General features: G+C 39.5%; 1 protein-coding gene across 19 annotated transcripts in view; it reads right to left on the bottom strand.

The window, feature by feature from the left end:
- Window positions 1-17,908, bottom strand: part of ppip5k1b (diphosphoinositol pentakisphosphate kinase 1b) — a 56,608-nt gene that overhangs the window by 18,714 nt on the left and 19,986 nt on the right. For 11 of the 19 annotated variants that reach the window (XM_008410726.2, XM_008410728.2, XM_008410731.2 and 8 more), the window contains 14 exons: window positions 16,049-16,134; window positions 14,646-14,771; window positions 12,608-12,652; window positions 10,073-10,194; window positions 8,963-9,145; window positions 8,732-8,873; window positions 7,384-7,607; window positions 7,139-7,266; window positions 6,237-6,351; window positions 5,735-5,746; window positions 4,727-4,834; window positions 4,524-4,640; window positions 3,862-4,002; window positions 3,665-3,773 (listed from right to left, as the gene is read on the bottom strand). In XM_008410726.2, coding sequence (XP_008408948.1) covers window positions 3,665-3,773; window positions 3,862-4,002; window positions 4,524-4,640; window positions 4,727-4,834; window positions 5,735-5,746; window positions 6,237-6,351; window positions 7,139-7,266; window positions 7,384-7,607; window positions 8,732-8,873; window positions 8,963-9,145; window positions 10,073-10,194; window positions 12,608-12,652; window positions 14,646-14,771; window positions 16,049-16,134 — 1,658 coding nt within the window. The remainder of the gene's footprint in view (window positions 1-3,664; window positions 3,774-3,861; window positions 4,003-4,523; window positions 4,641-4,726; window positions 4,835-5,734; window positions 5,747-6,236; window positions 6,352-7,138; window positions 7,267-7,383; window positions 7,608-8,731; window positions 8,874-8,962; window positions 9,146-10,072; window positions 10,195-12,607; window positions 12,653-14,645; window positions 14,772-16,048; window positions 16,135-17,908) is intronic. The other 8 variants (XM_008410723.2, XM_008410737.2, XM_008410725.2 and 5 more) reach the window with 3 other exon arrangements.

The following is a 17,908-nucleotide window of genomic DNA, read 5'->3' as shown; positions in this document are numbered from 1 at the left end:
GAAGTGTTTTATTTAGATTTTACCTGATAGAGCGACGCAAAGGTGGGAAATCAAATGAACCGCCTTTGAAGTGTCGGTGTACTAAAAGGGGCGGTATTTGTGTAAAATCGACTATTAAGTTATTTCTTCAGCAAAAACATGCCTGGAGTGTTGCCTTGATTCTTTCATTCATGTTTGAGAAATCCTTTAATCTCCATGGCAACCATGAATGATGTTTGAAAAACGTTTGTCAACAGCTTAATGGAGAAACTTTGCTGCGATGACTTCCTGAAGGCAGAGTTTCAGAAAGAGCAGGAGCTTCTTAAAGGGACAGAGGCCCAATTTCAAGGCTTTAATTTGCAAAGTCAAATTATATATACAGGTCCTTCTCAAAAAAATTGCATATTGTGATAAAGTTCCTTATTTTCCATAATGTAATGATAAAAATTAAACTGTCATATATTTTAGATTCATTGCACACCAACTGAAATATTTCAGGTCTTTTATTGTTTTAATAGTGATGATTTTGGCACACAGCTCATAAAAACCCAAAATCCCTGTCTCAAAAAATTAGCATATCATGAAAAGGTTCTCTGAACGAGCAGTTAACCTCATCATCTGAATCAACAAAGTAACTCTAAACACCTACAAAAGATTTCTGAGGCTTTTAAAAACTCCCAACCTGGTTCATTACTCAAAACTGCAATCATGGGTAAGACTGCTGACCTGACTGCTGTCCAGAAGGCCATCATTGACACCCTCAAGCMAGAGGGTGAGACACAGAAAGAAATTTCTGAACGAATAGGCTGTTCGCAGAGTGTTGTATCAAGGCACCTCAGTGGGAAGGAAAAAGTGTGGCAGAAAATGCTGCACATCGAGAAGAGGTGACCGGACCCTGAGGAAGATTGTGGAGAAAGGCCGATTCCAGAGCTTGGGGGACCTGTGGAAGCAGTGGACTGAGTCTGGAGTAGAAACATCCAGAGCCACCGTGCACAAGCGTGTGCAGGAAATGGGCTACAGGTGCTGCATTCCCAGGTCAAGCCACTGTTGAACCAGAAACAGCGGCAGAAGCGCCTGACCTGGGCTACAGAGAAGCAGCACTGGACTGTTGCTCAGTGGTCCAAAGTACTCTTTTCGGATGAAAGCAAATTTTGCATGTCATTTTTGGAAATCAAGGTGCCAGAGTTTGGAGGAAGACTGGAGAGAAGGAAATGCCAAAAGGCCAGAAGTCCAGTGTCAAGTACCCACAGTCAGTGATGGTCTGGGGAGCCATGTCAGCTGCTTGTGTTGGTCCACTGTGTTTTATCAAGGACAGGGTCAATGCAGCAGCTATCAGGAGGTTTTGGAGCACTTCATGCTTCCATCTGCTGAAAAGTTTGTGGAGATGAAGATGTAATTTTTCAGCACGACCTGGCACCTGCTCACAGTGCCAAAACCACTGGTTTACTGACCATGGTGTTACTGTGCTYAAYTGGCCTGCCAACTCTCCTGACCTGAACCCCATAGAGCAGTGGTCCCCAACCCCCGGTCTGTGGACCAATTGGTACCGGGCCGCGCAAGAAATAGTGAAATATTTCCGTTTTATGTATTATTTGAGTCTGGAGGATATTTTATTTTGAAAATCCTTTAACCGGATTCTCTCGGTTACTTGCGCGCCAACACTGAGGCCACAAGCAGCGAAATGAGTAAAAAACAGATCAGATGTCTTTGGAAAGTTTCTTTGCAAAGGGGAAAAGGCCCAGAGAAGAGACAGGAGAATGGATTTATCCCGGACCGGTAGGTGAGTCCCACATTACAAGCCGCTCTGCGTAACCGGCTGCTACTGAGGCAATGAAGCTTCAAGCTGCTTCGCCACGTAGAGACCAAGCAGGCTGTGGATATAAGCAACACTTCGGGTGTTATTGTCTCTCATCACTCCCAGATCGGACCGTCTCGTTGCAGAGAAACAAGCTCAGGACTCCCGTTAAGTCATTATCGCGAGTTAAAATTTTCACGAAAGTAAAATGTTCGTTTTTGTGGCGCATCTGTATCTTATTTTGAAGGGATATGTAAACATTACATTGCGACCAGAGTCAGAGAGCATTTGGGCAATGGTCGAGAGGAGAGGAGTAGAGCTTGTGAGTCTTAAGTCTGGTTTAGATGGAAAGATTTAAGAATTGTCGGCCGATTCTCCAAACCTCTATGACCACAGAGCTGATAAAAGTACAACAGGTTTGATCGGTTCGTGTGTCCAAGGCAGGAGCAACACGACCCGATTCCAGTCACGAACATCCCAATTCCAGAGGATAATCCAGTAAAACCCCCAACATAGCGGGAATTTAGAATAACCAAACACGGATGACGATGTAGAAGCAATAGTTATAGTTTGTAGACCCATTTGAATAAAAGACATAACAAAAAGAAAAGGCGGTGGGTAAAAGACGACGGGAGCAGCCACTCTATTTGCTGCACTATTGATTTGGAGGTGAATATGTTTTTTCATAGTTAACATTTTTAACTGAATAAACATAATAATGACCTTTAGATTTAATAATAAACATTGCCACATATCATCTCCGATATCCACGAGACTCAGTTGCGCAATATGTCAGCTGTTTGGGATTCCCCTCTGTTCTTACGTCACCGCGCTTTGTGATTGACTACCTGTCACATTCAGCAGGTCGTATTCTCGTTCCCAGACAGGAAAAACCCCAAAGGTTGCGATTAAAAACTCCAAGGCAACCCAAATTGGGTATATTCAGGATTTACCGGGAGCACCAACACCACCCCATAACTGAATAACTGTACATAATTATTTGAAGGTTGACTTTTTTTTTTATTAAAACACTTTTCTTTTATTGGTCGGATGAAATATGCTAATTTTTTGAGACGGATTTTGTGTTTTCATGAGCTGTATGCCAAAATCATCAGTATTAAAACAATWWAAGACCTGAAATATTTCAGTTGGTGTGAAATGAATCTAAAATATATGACAGTTTAATTTTTATCATTACATTATGGAAAATAATTAACTTTATCACAATAAGCAAATTTTTTGAGAAGGACCTGTATATATAGAATTTTTCTAAGAATTCCAAATAACATAGCTACTCGATTACATTATGTGCCTGGAAAATACACAACTCTGCCTCTTTAAGGAGTGCAAATAGTTTTGCAAGGCAAGATGTTGTATATGTTTCAATTACATTTAAATTAGCGACCAGTAACCTGAGAGCGTTTAGTTTGATCCTATGACATAAAATTCTTGTGTAAAATGGCGGTCAGCTAAAACCTGCAGCCTTGCGCTGAATGTTTATTTCCTACAGGGAGTATCAGATCATCTGCAAGCGTCCTGTGACAGAGAAATCCTGATGTTGGCTGCGAACGCCTCAACTCCCAGCTGACCTCTCGCCTGAATAGTTTGGAGTCTGATCCTGTTTGGGCTGCCGCTAAGCTGAACTGAAAGCTATGCAGCCATGAGAAACAGGAGGGGGAGGCGATGGAAAGGAGAGAGAAATGAGGAAGGGACTGAAAGGGGATAAGGTGGGAAGGTGAAGGTGGGGAAAAGGCCAAAAAAAAAAAAAAAAGAAGAGCAACATTGGTGGTGACAGCTTAAAATAGATGTGATATGAGGGCAGGGTGACCTGATGACAAACACACACACACACGAGGAAAGAATACAAACACTTAAGAGTTAGAAGCTGACCTAGGCCTCCCGCTGGTTTGATCTCAGGAGACTGGCGGGAACACGACTGGAAGAGCCGGTGGGATGTGCAGCCTTTGGAGGAATGGTTGGGTGACGTCTCAGAGAGGACCTGGTTAAAAACAAGGCCATGCATTAATAATAGTAACAATACTCAGCAATGCATTGTGGATGCTGCTGAGAGGCAGACTCTCCTCTACCTCCATGGAGCCCGTCTTGCGGTTGCGGATCATCGGAGAGCGTCTCTGCAGGTTGATGAGCTCTGTGACCGGAAGAGCGTCGTCCGTCTGATCCTGGGAAAGATCCTCCAGGCTACCCTGATTGGGCTTTTTGTCCTCATTCTGATTGGTCAAAATACGGACAAGTTACTTTTTCACCCAGCGACCCATTATGGATCATTTTATGAAATTATCAACAAACCTGGAGTGGATGCATAGGTTTCGTTTCCATGTCATTGGAATTACAAAAACAAATTTGCAAATTGGAGAGACGGAAATTTTTAGGAAAAAAACAAACTTTTGAAAACTTTTTGAAACAAATTTTTGCTTTTTTTTTTTTGCCTTAACAAAATCAGTCAGTTTCCCAAAATTGCAATGGAAAAACCTTTTTTGCACGAGTTACGTGATCAACTAAAGGATGTTACTACTGGTGGAAAAGACAAAGAAGATGACAGGAAGTTGCATGTATTTTGTGGCATGATTTTTGGAAATATGCCCAGTCAAAGTAGTTCAACCCACCATCAGTCAACTCACATCTCTCACATTTTTGGGAAAGGTGCTACGCCACTTGGAAAAAAATAAAAATACTTATATATATATATATATATATATATAAAAATAACTTCCAACACATAATCACAGACCTCTGATGAGGCGGGGCGGAAACCAAAGCCCATCGGCACGTTCTCCTCATCCTCACACCCTTTGACCCCTGGGCTGAAGTGGAGCTCCACGTGGAAACGTTCCTCTGAGGACGGGTCCTTCTCGCGGACATGAAAGAGACGGCCTTTCCGTTAAGCAACCCGGAGATCAGCAGAGGAAGACGAGCAGCGGCCTGCGGACCGACCTTGTTGTTGTCTTCGTACAGCATGATGACGATCTGCGTCATGTAGTTGAGCTCAGTCACGGCGCTCAGGTAGTCCATCGCCTGCTTCCACTGCTGGTCCTTCACCTCCTTACCAACACACACAAACACACGCACAATGCCTTGCAGAAGCATTTGCACGCCCTTTATGCGATTCACGTTTCGTCACATAGCAACAACAAGCCTCGTGTGAATTGTTGGGATTTTATGAGATGGACCGACAGAGTGGTGGACGAAAAGTGATGCATGGTTTTAAAACATGACGGGTGGAAAAAAAACCCCCAAAAAAACAGCTGGTTTTTATGTGACGTAAAATCACAACTTTAACACAATTTTAAAATAAAAAAATAACTCAAAGAAAAAGCCTTTTTTTGCCAGGTTTTGCTCTTGTGTTTTTTTTTTTAAAGGAATCCATGATTAGTTCTAACAATAGACTTTATGTGAGAAACATTTATTCAAATGAAAATGTTAATTTTTATAAACTTAAATAAAATATTACATGGATGTTTATACGCTGCAAACCATTCAGGGTAGATGATGTATGCTAGGTGCTACAGCGCTAGCTCCATCCACTTAGCTCTAGCAGTAATTTATGTGTTTTAAGCAACGCTCCGACCTTTCTGGTTGAAGCAGGGCGCGCTGAAATTTCAGATTTTCTTTCATGTCTGGTGTTGCCTACGAAAGCCATGACTTTTTTTTTTCTTTTTTTTAAATGGTGGAGGATTTCATAGCTAATAGCTGAGACTCTCTCGACTGTGAATCGCTGCAGCTCCTCCAGAGTTATGGATGTTTTTTTTCCTGATAAATGCTAAAACAGCACCACAATTTAGACTTTTGTTTGTAAAGTGATTCTGAGAAACATTTGTATTCTTCTCCACAATTATGCTTTACTCTGTGTTGGTCAGTCATAACGTTTCAAACATAACATACCTTAAAATTCTGCGTTTTTTATGTGACAAAAGGTAAAAAAGTTAAAAGAGGTGAGAATACTTTTGCAAGGCTCTGTACACAGACATTTTAAAAGAAAAACAAACAAAAAATATATTTTTTCCAAGACTCGTATGTGTCTCATTTAGCCCAGCATGCATCAGCGTATTTATCTGTAAAGCACAGTTCAGCAACAAGGCAGCTCAAAGTGCTTTACAACATAAAAACATAACCAATCACGAAACAAGAAATAAGCGTTAAATTTTGTCAAATGTCATCAAACAAATACACATTAAATATGATGATAAAGGTCCATTCACTACTAACCAAACAGATCTAAACAGGGCTGGTTTTTAAGCCTTGATTTAAAGGAACTAAGTGTTTCGGCATATTTGCAGTTTTCTGGAAGTTTGTGCTGCGTAAAGCAATGCGCCACAACAATAATTAATTACAATAATTACTCATGAGGCCCAGATGGTTTCTGGCGAATCTCTGACAATATTTTCAAAAACAAGCCTGAGAGGAAATGACTTGAGAAGGATAAGTGAGTGAGGGCTGTACACACATCCAGCAGTCCTCCGTAGCGGAACATGCTGAGCAGGGAGTGAACGTGGCTCTCGCTCGTAAAGTAGAGTCGTGTGCGAACGTGGCGACCAGGAGACATCACTCCGCGGGAATACCTGAACAGCAGGGGGACAGGAACAGACATGAGAGCTGATCGGGTCACACAGAGCAGGTGATCGACAGAACAGCTCTGACTACTACTTCTTACATTAACTTTGACGTTTTTCTCACTTATTTTACTGTAGTGTGGCAGGTTTCAGAGGAATTTAGCATTTTGTACAGTTTTGGCTTAATTACTACTCAATGTTTTGGGGGGGGTTTCCAGTGAAAGGCCTTTTTTTGAGTCTGTGTACTCCAGTTATCGATTCATCAATTAGTAAATCAGTTGCCAATTTCAATAATGGTTCATTGTGATGAATCAGATGAATCATTTCAGCTCTAGTTTATTTAAGCTTGTTTCTAAAGTAGAAGTTCACAAAAAAATGTATCTCAACGTACTTTACAAAAATAGATGTATTTATAAAAACGTATTAAAATTTTTTTTTAAAGTATTTCAATTCAATCACATTAGGATTAGCTGGAGTATCCAGTTATTCCATTTTATTACTATAATTAAAAAGTTTTTTAGCCAAGACAGAAAACTTTAAAAGTGATTTTTTTCCCCACTAAGAACTTGAGGGAAAAAAATGAATGAGATATTTAACTTCTGAGTTTAATTCACATTTATTTGGTTTCATCTGTGGAAAAAATTCATTCAAGATTTTTTTCTGCTCAACTCCACTTAGATGGAAAAAGCAAGCAAGTCTAAGATAAAATAGAAACTAAGATATTGATCTTTGAAAGGTTAAAGAAACGAGACAAAGTTTAGCAGCACAGTAACCACATGTTTGGGTGTGACCTCACAGAGGGTGCAGCTTGTTGACGGCCTCGTCCTCGTGGGTCCTCTGCAGGTCCAGGTAGATCTTCTTCATCAGTGGGACGCAGTACGCCTGAGCGATGTCCAGCTTCTCCGCTTTATTGATGCCATACTCCTGAAACCACAAGGATCCAAAATGTTTTCACTCTGCATTCTGATCCATATATATCCTTTTGTCAAATCAAAAAGAATCAAACTGCACCAGGCCTGAGGCAAACGAAAGCGATCTGACCTGTGGGATGACGATGTCGGCCAAAGCGCGGGACAGCCTGAAGAGCTCCAGCGTGTCCTCCAGGCCGACGGAGGCGTTGTGCTGTGAGTCATACTTGATGCAGTCATAGATGTCCGGGATCTTGCTGATGTCGTAGCGGCCGTTCTTCATGCGGAAGTCCCTCTCCAGCTTGGACCAGCGCTGCAGCATCAGCTCCAGCGTCTCGCTGTGGTACAGCTGCAGATCTGGAGAGAAACGCAGGACGACCACCATTACTGTTACTGAGAAACAGGAAAGAAATATCGGAATGTGTCGTCTACTCTGAGCGTTTTATTTATGCTGTTAAAGCTAAAAAAGCAGAAAAAAATAAATTATATATATATATATATATATATATATATATAAATCAGAGATCACCCAGAACCTGAAGGTAAAAGTCTAAAGAGTTTGTGTCCAGAATGTGTGTGGTCTGCAGAGATGTTAGCTACCCTTTTTCCTGACCCTTGACCTGTACATGTAATAGATGGAGGGACGGATACATATTTTCAACAACAACAAATTGAGACATGTGAAGTTTATTTAGAAAGCAAGAAAATGAAACTAAAACCCAAACCTAAACCCAACAGCTTCTGGAAACTTCAGTGACAAATTTTTAGACTTTTAGAACATTTGAACAACATACAGGTTGTGTGTTAACGAATGAAAGGTGATTTTTTTAAATCAAATCTACAAACGTACTGAACGAATTTAATCTAAATTAAACAAATGAATAAAAACAATGGAGGGAGACTCAACATATATACAGATTTAAGGTGTAGCTAAATACATTTTCTAACCTATTATGGTAAATAAGAACTAATTTAGGAGATTTTAACACCAAAAATTTAAAGTTTTATTTATTTTTAAGTTTTTTTCTCTGCTTTCTAAGTCCTTGGAGAAAACCTTTAAAGCATCCATCAATTAGGTTGAAACTTTTACAGGTAAAGTAGCTACTGAGCTGGCAAATCCTGTCAGCCACAGAACCTGCTGGAATTGGAAATGTTGAGTTAAGGTATGGAAAAAGGTTTCTGCAGGTTTCAGCAAGTCAAATTTAAAACCTTTTTAATGTCCGTTTGAATTCAAATTAAGACCAAAGAAGCAGAAATGAGCCAGTGGAAAAAAGAAACGTCATCCAATCCAGTCAACGGGTGAAACATTCACACTTACCCATGATGGATGCAAAATGCTAGCTAGCTAGTTAGCAAAGTTATATTAGCAGGCAGCTGGCAGTAGCCTCAATCGTCTCGAATCACAGAACATATTCAAGATGTCTGCATGTGATTTAAACTTTGGCGTGACAGAAAGTCTCGAGCAAGTCGAGTCGGTCTACCTGCGGATTTGGGGTCCTCCAGTCTCTTTCGAATCTGCGAGGTGAGGCTCTGAATGAGCGCGTAAACCTTGTCGCAGGTTTTGACTGGATTCTCTATGACCTTCATTGAGTTCACCAGGGATGGGCTGCCGGTCGGGGCCAACTGGACCACGAAGGAAACACAGAAAGACTCATCTGTCAGCAGATATGAGGCAACGTTTTGAAACAGCCTGTTGACACGCTTTGAGTTACCTTCTGAAAGTCATCTTGAGTGAAGTCTTGGTCCTTCTGCATGATCTCATGTAGTCTGGCCTTCACCTTCTGCTGGCAGTCAGTCAGAGAGTCGCTGTCGCTGTCCAGGAGTCCGTTCATGTTGGCGCTCTTCACCATTTGGACCAGGATGGGCGTCAGCTCGCCCTCCAGAGCCAGCAGGCCCTGGACACAAACACCAACAGATGGAAACGAAGTCCAAACGGAAACTACTGAAGAAATATGGACCATGCTTAAAAGCCAGAAAGGAAGGGCAGAGACGATTAATCGTGATGAATGAATTATTGAAATAATCGGCAACTAATTTGGTAATCGTGGACTGATGTACAGACTAAGAAGAAAAAAAAAAGCCAAGCGCTAAATAGAACAGCTGACTCAGCAGTAGTTCAGACAAAACTGTACAAAAATATGTACATGTTGCAACAAAGAGAAACAAACAAAAAAAATTTGTAAATATGTTCTACCCAAAAAATCTTCCAAGTGGCATCATTTTAACTTCACTTTGCTCAAATTCTCTAAAAATAATAATAAAAAAAAAAATTCTATTTGGCACCTTTTGCCATTGAATTGTTAATGTGTATAAATATTAAGCTAATGCTGCTATTGCATTTCAGGAAATAAAATGTTTTTCTTTTTGTAAAAATGAATTGAATTATTTGTTTGGTTTTTTTGTGTGTGTTGCATAAAAAAAGGCTGGAGTGAAAAATCTGCAGAATGTGTTTTTTTTTTTACCCGATTAATCAACAGTATAAAACTAAAACATTTGTTAATTGTAGCTCTACAAGAGATTAAATAAGTGGAAATGCAGTCCAGCAACTGCAATCAGCACAAATCATGACAGATGCATAATTCCTGTGTTTATATTTGTATACTCTATTGTAAATCTACATAGATTGAAGAAATTAAAATCAATCAAGACTTGTGTTCTTAATGGTTTTAAATCATAAACTACTATGACAACAACGTTTCTCTGTGCATCGTTTAAAGCCCAACAGAGCATTCATAGCTATGTAACCCCTCCACCAGCTCTGTGTGTTCCTAACTAAGCTTCATAAACAAAGTTTCATCTGTCGGTCGAGCCCACAGAGTTACCTTGGCAAACGCTGCAGCCGTCATCTGAACCCTGCCTTCGTCAGAGGCATAAATCTTCAGGTCGTGGCGGTAAGTGCTGTGCAGACGCAGCAGGCCGCAGCCAGGAAACCCCGCAAAGTCACCTGGAATATCGTGCACAAAGCAGACCGGCTGGTTTAAAACTTACAGTCAAATTGTTCTTTTTTTTTTAAAGGGAAGGCTCAATCAGCGGAGACGTCGGCAGACAAAGAGAAAACGATGATGTGTTGATTTCACCGTAAAATACCGAAGATTCCCCCGATAATCTGAAACGGAGAACCTGAGCAGGCAGAGCGTCACTTTCAGTCCAAATGCAGCGGTCTTAAACCGCCTCTTCTTGTTTATGTAAATGTCGACTTGAATCGTAAAGTTTGAGCTCCATATAAAATGAATTGAAAGTGAATAAAAGCTGAGTAAACCTTCCGATCAGACGCACTCACCCGCAGGTCGGAGCAGACATTTTACATTCCTCAGCAAACAACTTTTCATGCTTAGAATAAATCAATTTATTAAGAGTGCCTTGACAAAAGTGTAGTCATCTCAAAACTTTTTCCACATTCAATCACTTTACATCTGCAAATGTTTAAGGATTTGTGGTGATTTATGTAGTAGACTACCACCAGAAGTGCATTTCTGAAGAGGAAGGAAATGATACATTTACTCAGATAATAAAATTAAATATTAAAATCCATCTCCTAAAATGCAGCGCTGGGTGTGACAGGACAGCTAATAGAGCGCTTCAGAAATCTGGTCTTTATGGAAGAACAGTAAGAAGAAAGCCAACATGATTTCCATCTCACTGTCTGGGGATGGGAGATGATCTGGTCAAATTTAAAAAGTAGCCATCTTACATACACAATTTCTCACGAATATCTCAACATCACAGTGTTGCTGTGTGAAACAGGCACATCATCAGGAACTCAGTCAAAACTCAGATCGAAGTCAAAATTCAGACAAAGTCAAAGATATCAAGGTCAGAATTTCAAGATCAAAGTCAAAAATTACCAGATCAAACAAATCAGAGATCCCGGTCAATGACATCAAAGTCAGAATTCAGAGATCAAAGTCAAGGATGTCAAAGTCAAAATTATTAAATTAGAGTCAAATTGATCAAGGTCAAACAAATCAAAGAGATCAAAGTCAAAATCATTTTTTTCAGTGGAACTAATCCTCTTCCATAGAGTCTGTTGTCTAAAGTAACATGGAAGGTTTCAGAAGGCAAAGAGGCAGTAAAGAAGTGGTGAAAAGCAAATACAGTTTTCATGCTGTATTTGAATTTAAAGCATGTTGGCGACTTGTCCTCTCCTTAGCTACAGTGCAGAATATAAACTAGGCCTCAAAAAATGACAAGATGTTTCAATGGTGAGAATTTACAAAAGCTGGTTAAACTACTGATTATCTGGAAAAACCATGTATCATTTTCCTTTCTCTTTACATACAACTTCATGTCCCAGTGAAATGCAGTCAGGTTAGGTGCTGTGACAGCAAGAATGTGGAAACCTTCAAGGGGTATGAGTGCTTTTGTAAGGCACTGCGTCTCTGCACGGTGCAAACAAATGCTACAGATAAAATGTTTCATGCATTTTCCAGTTCTGTGCAGCCCAGCAGCATAAAGATATCCCCTGGACATTTTGTGTTTTCATGCTGTATTTGAATTTAAAGCATGTTGGCGACTTGTCCTCTCCTTACTTACAGAGCGGAATATAAACTAGGCCTCAAAAAATAGCAAAAAAATATTATTATTATTAAGTGTGTTGGGTGGTTTCAACAGTAATGATACAAACAATCCACAGCAATCTTAGTAGAAAAACCAAAAAGGAATTGTCAAGTTGCCAAGTGAGATTAACCAAAAATCACAATGAGAAGGAATCAGATCATGTTAGAGAGACGGATGGACCGACGCACTTAAAGCTGCAGAACGCAACTTATGTAAAAAATATGTTTTTACAATGTGTTGAGACCGTCTCCATGTTGTGACAGTACAGCATGAAACAGAGGATCTGTGTGAAAAAGCTCTTCTGTCTCCTCCCAGTACTAAATAGAAACAACCAATCAGAGCCAGGAGGAGGGTCTTAGTGCTGTCAATCATCCTCTGTGCGCATGCTGCTCACAACTGTCCCATTTCTCTCTGCTAGCTACAATTTCTTCGTTTCAGCAGAGCATACGGTGAATGCTAATGCTAGTTAGCATAGCCACTGATGGTTTAAAGTTGAGTTGTTTCTCTGCCACTAGCAGTGCAGGCTGATTGACAGCGCTAAGACCCTCCCCCTGGCTCTGATTGGTTGTTTTTTACCAGGAGTGGTGGATTTCTCTAGATGACAATAGTAGCTCAAGTAGGAAGTGAAGAAGCTTGATCTTTTCACAGATCATCCGTCTCATATCACACTGCTACGACATGGTGACAGTTTTAACAAACATGTAAAAAACCTTTAATTTAAAAAATATTTAAGTTACATGCTGCAGCTTTAACAGGAGTGAGTGGCGGAGCGGTGACAGCCAGGAAACCCCTCGTCTTACCAAAGTCAACAGGGGACTCACAGCCAGGGGACCGGCGATTACGGGCTAGTAGTGTACACATAGCAACAACAGGTAAGAAGAGAAGAGTAGAGTTAATTGACAAAAAGTTGTGGTGAATGAAAGAGGAATGACAACAGTGGCTGGGATGAAGTGTGTGACCTTTACAGAAGAAAAAAACAGGAAGCTACACAGGCAGCCTGTGCATCAACTTTTAGTTCAGTTTCAGGTTGCTTGAGCAAAACTGGTAGTTCTACATGCACTGATAATAAAGCATTAGGAAGGGGAGGTCAGTTAAAGGCTCCTAAGATGGATTAAAGAGAAAAAACCTCCATGCAATGGAAAACCCTTCAAAACCCAACATTTCTTTTCCTTACTGCGACACACAGGTGCTGCTACACGCCCACAACCAGTTTGAACAACCAGTTCCTCACAAGCATGTTTATCCACAAAAACAGGTCGGGGGAACATTAATATCGATTTCTATGGTTATACTTGCGAAAGCTTTACGAGTGAGAGATTTATTACTGTTAAATGCAATGCGTTTCTATGGTTGCTAAAACACTTATGGAGAAATAAAAAAAATAATAATAATAAACTTAGGCAAATAAACTTGAATGTAAGAATAAGGCAAAGTATAAGGGCCTTGCAGATTCAATTCAATTCAAAAATACTTTATTGACCCCAGAGGGAAATTAAATATGCAACTCCACGACCTGTCCTGGAAGCACGAACCGCAAGTATTTACGCGCTAAAATATATTAAAAAATACCCTTCTTGATATGTCCATCAAGAAGGGTATTTTTATTTCTGTTTTTACTTTTTGTCACTGTAATCATATAACTAGTAGATGACTTCAAGAGAACAACAAAAAGAGAAACGGTTTAATCGCAATTTGGTAGACACTTTCTGAAAAATGTGTAAAATTCAACCAAATCAAGCATGAGGAAAGATGGCGTGATACGTTTGTGTTTCCAATAAACACGTGGATTATAGTCTTGTACAACGTGATAATGTCTTTAATTAATTTCATAAAGATGTGATTGCTATAAAAACAAAGGTATTTGTTTTGTTCCTGATGAGTCCACCAGAGGGCGCATTGAGGGCATAAATACCTTACAGTCAATTTTCTACTTAATTTTTTTCTCTCCTATTTTCCTTTATTTAACCAGGCTAAAACCCCACGGAGATCAAAATCTCAGGTGCAAACATAATCTTTGAACTAAATTATGACAATATTCACAAAGAGAATCATAACATTGTCTAGGAAAACAAGTCCTCTAATACAAAGTATTTTAATTCATATAAATATGCTACGAGTGTCGATGTACGCATCAAGAAAGATCCAGAAGTATTTCTTTAAGTGAGTCAACGTACGGCCGGATGATTTGGACCTAAATTTTCTCATGATATTTTGTGGTATTATTATAATAACAATAAAAGTGACAATAAAGACTAAATACTCCTCCTTATTTTTAGGTAACTGCATGACTGTGACAGCATGACACAGCAATTCAGGCCACCAGTCACATAAAGAAGTGTGATTCGTATCACTAAACTGCATCCATATTTAACATTTATTGATATTTGCATTGGAACAAAAAGTATATTAAATAACAATCCTGACTGCGGATTGTTTTGGGAGGTTTTAGACATTAATTGCATTTATTGTAACAAAAATAAATAAAAATTTCTTAACATAAGAAATTTATCACAATAAATGAATGATGAACGATACGATGCAATAAAACGCCCAACCCTAACAATGAGTAACAGCTCATGCAGCAGCACGAGCTAATCTGCTTTGTTTTGGTGTCACGTTTCAAAGTGTCCTTGCGGAACATTGCATTGTGCACTTAGTTCCACACAAAAACAATCTGTCAGTGAATTGACATAAATAAATAAAATAACTTAGTAGCTTAATACCTACTTGTGTTATTTTGAGAAACATGATCAGTGGACACAAGTTAGCGAAGCATTTTATGGCAACCTTTGACCCTTTCTGAGCGCACAGTGTGTGAAGTGTGTGTGTGTTTGCTACCTTGACCTCCAGGGTACATGCAGCGGAAGGCCCTGCCCAGCTCCTCGGCCTGAACCCGACCAGCGGGCGTCAGCTCCCCGCCCCACTTCAGTACCAGCAGCAGGGATGGGCCGTCCTTCTTACAGTCTGGAAGGAGCAGAAAAACAGAAAAAAAAAATCCTTCACCTTCAGTACTGATTGTTGTTTCGCAAAGCATTTCTGTTGTATCTTGTAGTTAAAGTTGTGTCAAACTCAACGTTCCTGAGTACGTCACATTTCAACAAGCTGGGAGAGACGCAGAGAGAAGGACAGATAATGTCGTTATGCCGACTCTGGAGTATCAAGATGTCTCCCACATGAGACTGCTGAGAAATTATGACTACACAATAGCTCTCATATTGATCAGGTTACAACTTCATCTGCACAGCGATGAAGATGATAGATACACTGTCTGCAGGTGCTGGTTTTTAATCACAGCCTCCAGTTTGACTACACTGGCTCTCCAGCCATGATGGATGCTGACCTAAACGTCAAGCTTAAAGCAAGATATACGGCAGCAGTAGAGTCTCGCAACGAATCTGAAAAGGCCTCTGACTGAAGATCGTTGCTCTATGACCTTCTGGAATAATAGAATCTGCTTCTTTCTGTCTGCTCTGGTCGTCTTCACAAACACACGTGCTTTATACCTGCTAATGCTTTCCTGAAATCCGTTGATTATTTTCTGAGCACATTTTGCTCAAAGAATTAGCTGCAGCCGTGCGGAAAAGAAATAAACACATTTGGATAAAGAAGTTCCAAATATGGAGGGGAAAAAAACAAGAAAAAAACAAATTGACGAACACAAAAAAAATCTGATACCTTGTGTGATGTCATCAAACACATGCTTACGTAGCAGCCTGGGTTTGAGCATAATGATATACACAACAGAAAAGCAAAATAAAAAAAAACAGTGACCAAATCATCTATATTAAATATGATTTTGACATATTTACAAAATTTGTTTGATTAGTAACTTTAATTTTTTATTACGTTTGTCATGGACAAAACTACTTCAGGGCCACTAAAAGAAAACGAGACTTCTGACTTTACTCTCAGAATTTTTTTTAGATTAAAGTCTAAATTCTAGGGGAAAAAATGTCAGATTTTCTTTTCCTTTTTACCTGGTAATCTTCTGTACAAAACATATACATATGACCTTGTGATATTTCTTTCTTTTCTTTTTTTTTAAATACATTTGCAGCAGAAAAACATTTCTGTTTTTTTTCTGTCAAGATGGGATGCTGAGTGTACATTCATGAGAAATAATACTGACTTTTTTAATTTAAGGAAATGGCTGCAATGCTTTAAAAGGAGTGAGAACTTTAAAGGCGTCTGAATGCTTTCAGAAACCCAATGACAAACTAAAAGTGTTTGTTTATTTCTACCTTCTTCTTCGCTGGAGGCTTTAGGCTGGCCGTTTCGAAGGTAGGTCAGCTGGACCTTCCTGTTGATTCCAGAGAAATGTCCGTACCTGAAACAAACATTAAAAACAGACAATAAAGAAAAAAACGTTGGAGAAAGGTTGGAATGCGCCTCTCGGTTTTACGAGCTTTGTTTAAATATGCAACACTAAAACACACATCTAGGCTCCATTCCAGGTTTCTTACAACACAAGCTGAAAACGATAAAAAGCCTTCAGGCCTGACACACGGGTAAAACACGAGGCTAATGCCGGTATTAGCAGCTGGTTTGATGGGAACTCGGTTACTCATTGGGTCCTTCAGAGTTAAACATTTGTAGCCAAGTAGTACCAGCTGAACTCCAGACAAGGCCTTGGTGAGAAACATCAAGTTGAGCTCTTATTAAGGGTCTGGCTCATTCTGCTGACTAGTGACTGCTTGGTATTTGCCGACAGGTCAGGCAGGTGGGCAGAGGTCTCAGAAAGCAATTTCATTCTGGAAGCTGAGGCAGGAAAAAAACATGGTGTAAATTACAAGGATGATATAGATAAGCCGACTTAGATGTGCACTACAATGTAAGTAAGGGGCCTCTGTTTAAAAGAAATCTAATTTGATTTGTGCTTTTGCCTGAGGAGCACAAAACAGAGAGAAAGAACAGATACGTCTTGGTGGCAAAATGCGGATGTTTTTTAATCGGGTGTCCCAAACGCAACTATTTCCAATACGATACAGATATCGCATTGTTAAGTATTGAATAATTCTGATATTTACCGATGCAATATCGGCACAAATCAAACATACTTTTATTACTTATTCTGGACTGTGGACTGTTAGAAAAGGCTTGACCAAGAGATTATGGGGCCGACTAAACACTGGGCGGAGTGTTTATATCGAAGACTTTCGATGCAGGCCGATATCATCAGATGCTCGTTTTTTTTTCTGGCTGAGACGATATTAGATATACATTGAAAGATGCAAATAACGCCATTTCATTTTTAAATAAGAAAAACATTTTATTTTATAAAATGCATAAACAGCTTTCATTAAAGGAATGCTATTTATTTGAAGAAAATTTTTTTTGAACGTGAGCATGCGACAGGCTCAGCCCTTTCTGCTCATCTTCACACAGTGTAGGGCAGATTAGGTGATTATTTTTTGTCTTAAATGCAAAATGTGTAAATTTTTTGTACAGTTTTGGCTTAATTACTGCTCTGAGTGTGTTCTTTCAGCAGATGACCTATACTCCAGTTAACGATCAATTACCAAATTAGTTGATTATTTTAATCGATTAATCACAATTAATCACAATCACAATCAATTTGATTAACCGATTCACTCCTGGTTTTTACATATCTTAGAAGTTATTATGAACTTATTCTCATTATGCTACCGCCCTGCAGTTGAGCATTCAACTCCAAATTTAATATCAGATGGTGAGCCCACAAGAAGACCAGCAATGGAGCACCAACACCAGAACGAAGGCAGGAGTGAGGAGACATTAGGGGACTTAGAGTCCAGCTGATATGTGGTGAGGACAGCATGCACATTAAGGGGTAAAACACACTTATCTACACACGCAGGAACACAGTGAAATCATCATTTGACTGTGTATGAGTCAATTATTAAAGCCTAAAATAAATGAAGTTTAGAGAAAAAGTGTACAAAACATTAGGAATGCTTGGTATATTTTATTGTAAAACTGTACGATAAAATATACGTATATTCACAACTGTATAAACTTAAAAATTTATTTTTATGGGTGGAATCTGAAAAATTCCAGCTTTTGTTCTGGTGAGGAAACTTTCGAAATGCTCCTAACAGTTTGTACACCATGTTGACTAAAAC

The sequence above is a fragment of the Poecilia reticulata genome, linkage group LG6, assembly GCF_000633615.1.
Source record: "Poecilia reticulata strain Guanapo linkage group LG6, Guppy_female_1.0+MT, whole genome shotgun sequence".
Taxonomy (NCBI): domain Eukaryota; kingdom Metazoa; phylum Chordata; class Actinopteri; order Cyprinodontiformes; family Poeciliidae; genus Poecilia; species Poecilia reticulata.
Note: the sequence above shows the minus strand (reverse complement) of the source record. Positions and strands in the feature narration are given on the sequence as shown.